The sequence below is a fragment of the Atta colombica genome, unplaced genomic scaffold (assembly GCF_001594045.1).
Source record: "Atta colombica isolate Treedump-2 unplaced genomic scaffold, Acol1.0 scaffold126, whole genome shotgun sequence".
Classification (NCBI taxonomy): domain Eukaryota; kingdom Metazoa; phylum Arthropoda; class Insecta; order Hymenoptera; family Formicidae; genus Atta; species Atta colombica.
Genome location: NW_017259213.1, coordinates 5,138,153 through 5,139,291, shown reverse-complemented (window position 1 = coordinate 5,139,291; position 1,139 = coordinate 5,138,153). Strand labels below are relative to the sequence as shown.

The following is a 1,139-nucleotide window of genomic DNA, read 5'->3' as shown; positions in this document are numbered from 1 at the left end:
TATATATATATATACTTTAATTCTGGAAAAGAATTTTTAAATCAGTAAAAGAGAGGAAAAAAGTAATTGTTATAAAAAATTATATGGTTTAGTTATACAGACTTTAAGATCCCCTTAATACTTCTTTTTATATGTTCATAATTTAGTTTTTATAAGATATTATTTTATTTTAGGAAGATACGCAAATGACATGGTTTAATCCAACATCATTTGAGAGTGACGCACAGTTCACATTAATAGGCATCGTTATTGGTTTAGCAATTTATAACAATGTAATTTTGGATGTACGTTTTCCAATGGTGGTCTATAGAAAATTATTAGGTAGGAAAGGCGGTTTTCCAGATTTGGAGGATTGGAGTCCAACATTGTATCGAACAATGAAAGAATTAATAGAGTATACAAGAGATGACATGCCGGAGACATTTATGCAAACTTTCCGAGTGAGTTACAGGTATGTTTTCGATAAGTTAGTTATCATGCCGATAAAAATTTTATTGTATTTTCTCATTGCATCTTTTCTATAGAGACGTGTTTGGATCATTATCGTTCCATGAGCTCAAAGAGAATGGTGATGAGCTGTATGTCACGCAGGAAAACAAAAAGGAATTTGTTGATCTCTATGCGGATTTCTTGCTTAACAAATCCGTGGAGAGACAATTCAACGCTTTCAGACGTGGCTTCCAAATGGTTTCAGACGAGAGTCCGCTCGCATTACTCTTTAGACCTGAAGAGATTGAGCAGGTACAATCGTTGATATGGCGTAAAGAATACGTTATATCAAATTTATTTTAATGAAATTATTCAACATACGCGTAGCTCGTTTGTGGAAGCAAAATATTTGATTTTGCTGAGCTGGAAGCAGCTACGGAGTACGAAGGTGGCTATACCGTGGATAGCAAAGCGGTACGTAACTTTTGGCGTGTAGCGCATTCCTTACCACCAGAAAGTCAACGAAGACTTCTTCAATTCACTACGGGTAGCGATCGAGTACCTGTCGGCGGTCTTTCGAGACTGAAGATGGTCATTGCCCGACATGGCCCTGATTCTGACAGGTAATATTTATATTATGCTGATCATATTTTACTAATATATATATATATATATATATATAGGTATGTGTGTGTATATATATATATATA

General features: G+C 34.6%; 1 protein-coding gene across 7 annotated transcripts in view; it reads left to right on the top strand.

Moving 5' to 3' along the window:
- The window catches only part of LOC108684094 (ubiquitin-protein ligase E3A), a 7,079-nt gene that overhangs the window by 4,468 nt on the left and 1,472 nt on the right, over positions 1-1,139 (top strand). For all 7 annotated transcript variants that reach the window (XM_018188183.1, XM_018188181.1, XM_018188180.1 and 4 more), the window contains exons 9-11: positions 174-451; positions 525-741; positions 817-1,052. In XM_018188183.1, the coding sequence (XP_018043672.1) occupies positions 174-451; positions 525-741; positions 817-1,052 (731 nt within the window). The remainder of the gene's footprint in view (positions 1-173; positions 452-524; positions 742-816; positions 1,053-1,139) is intronic.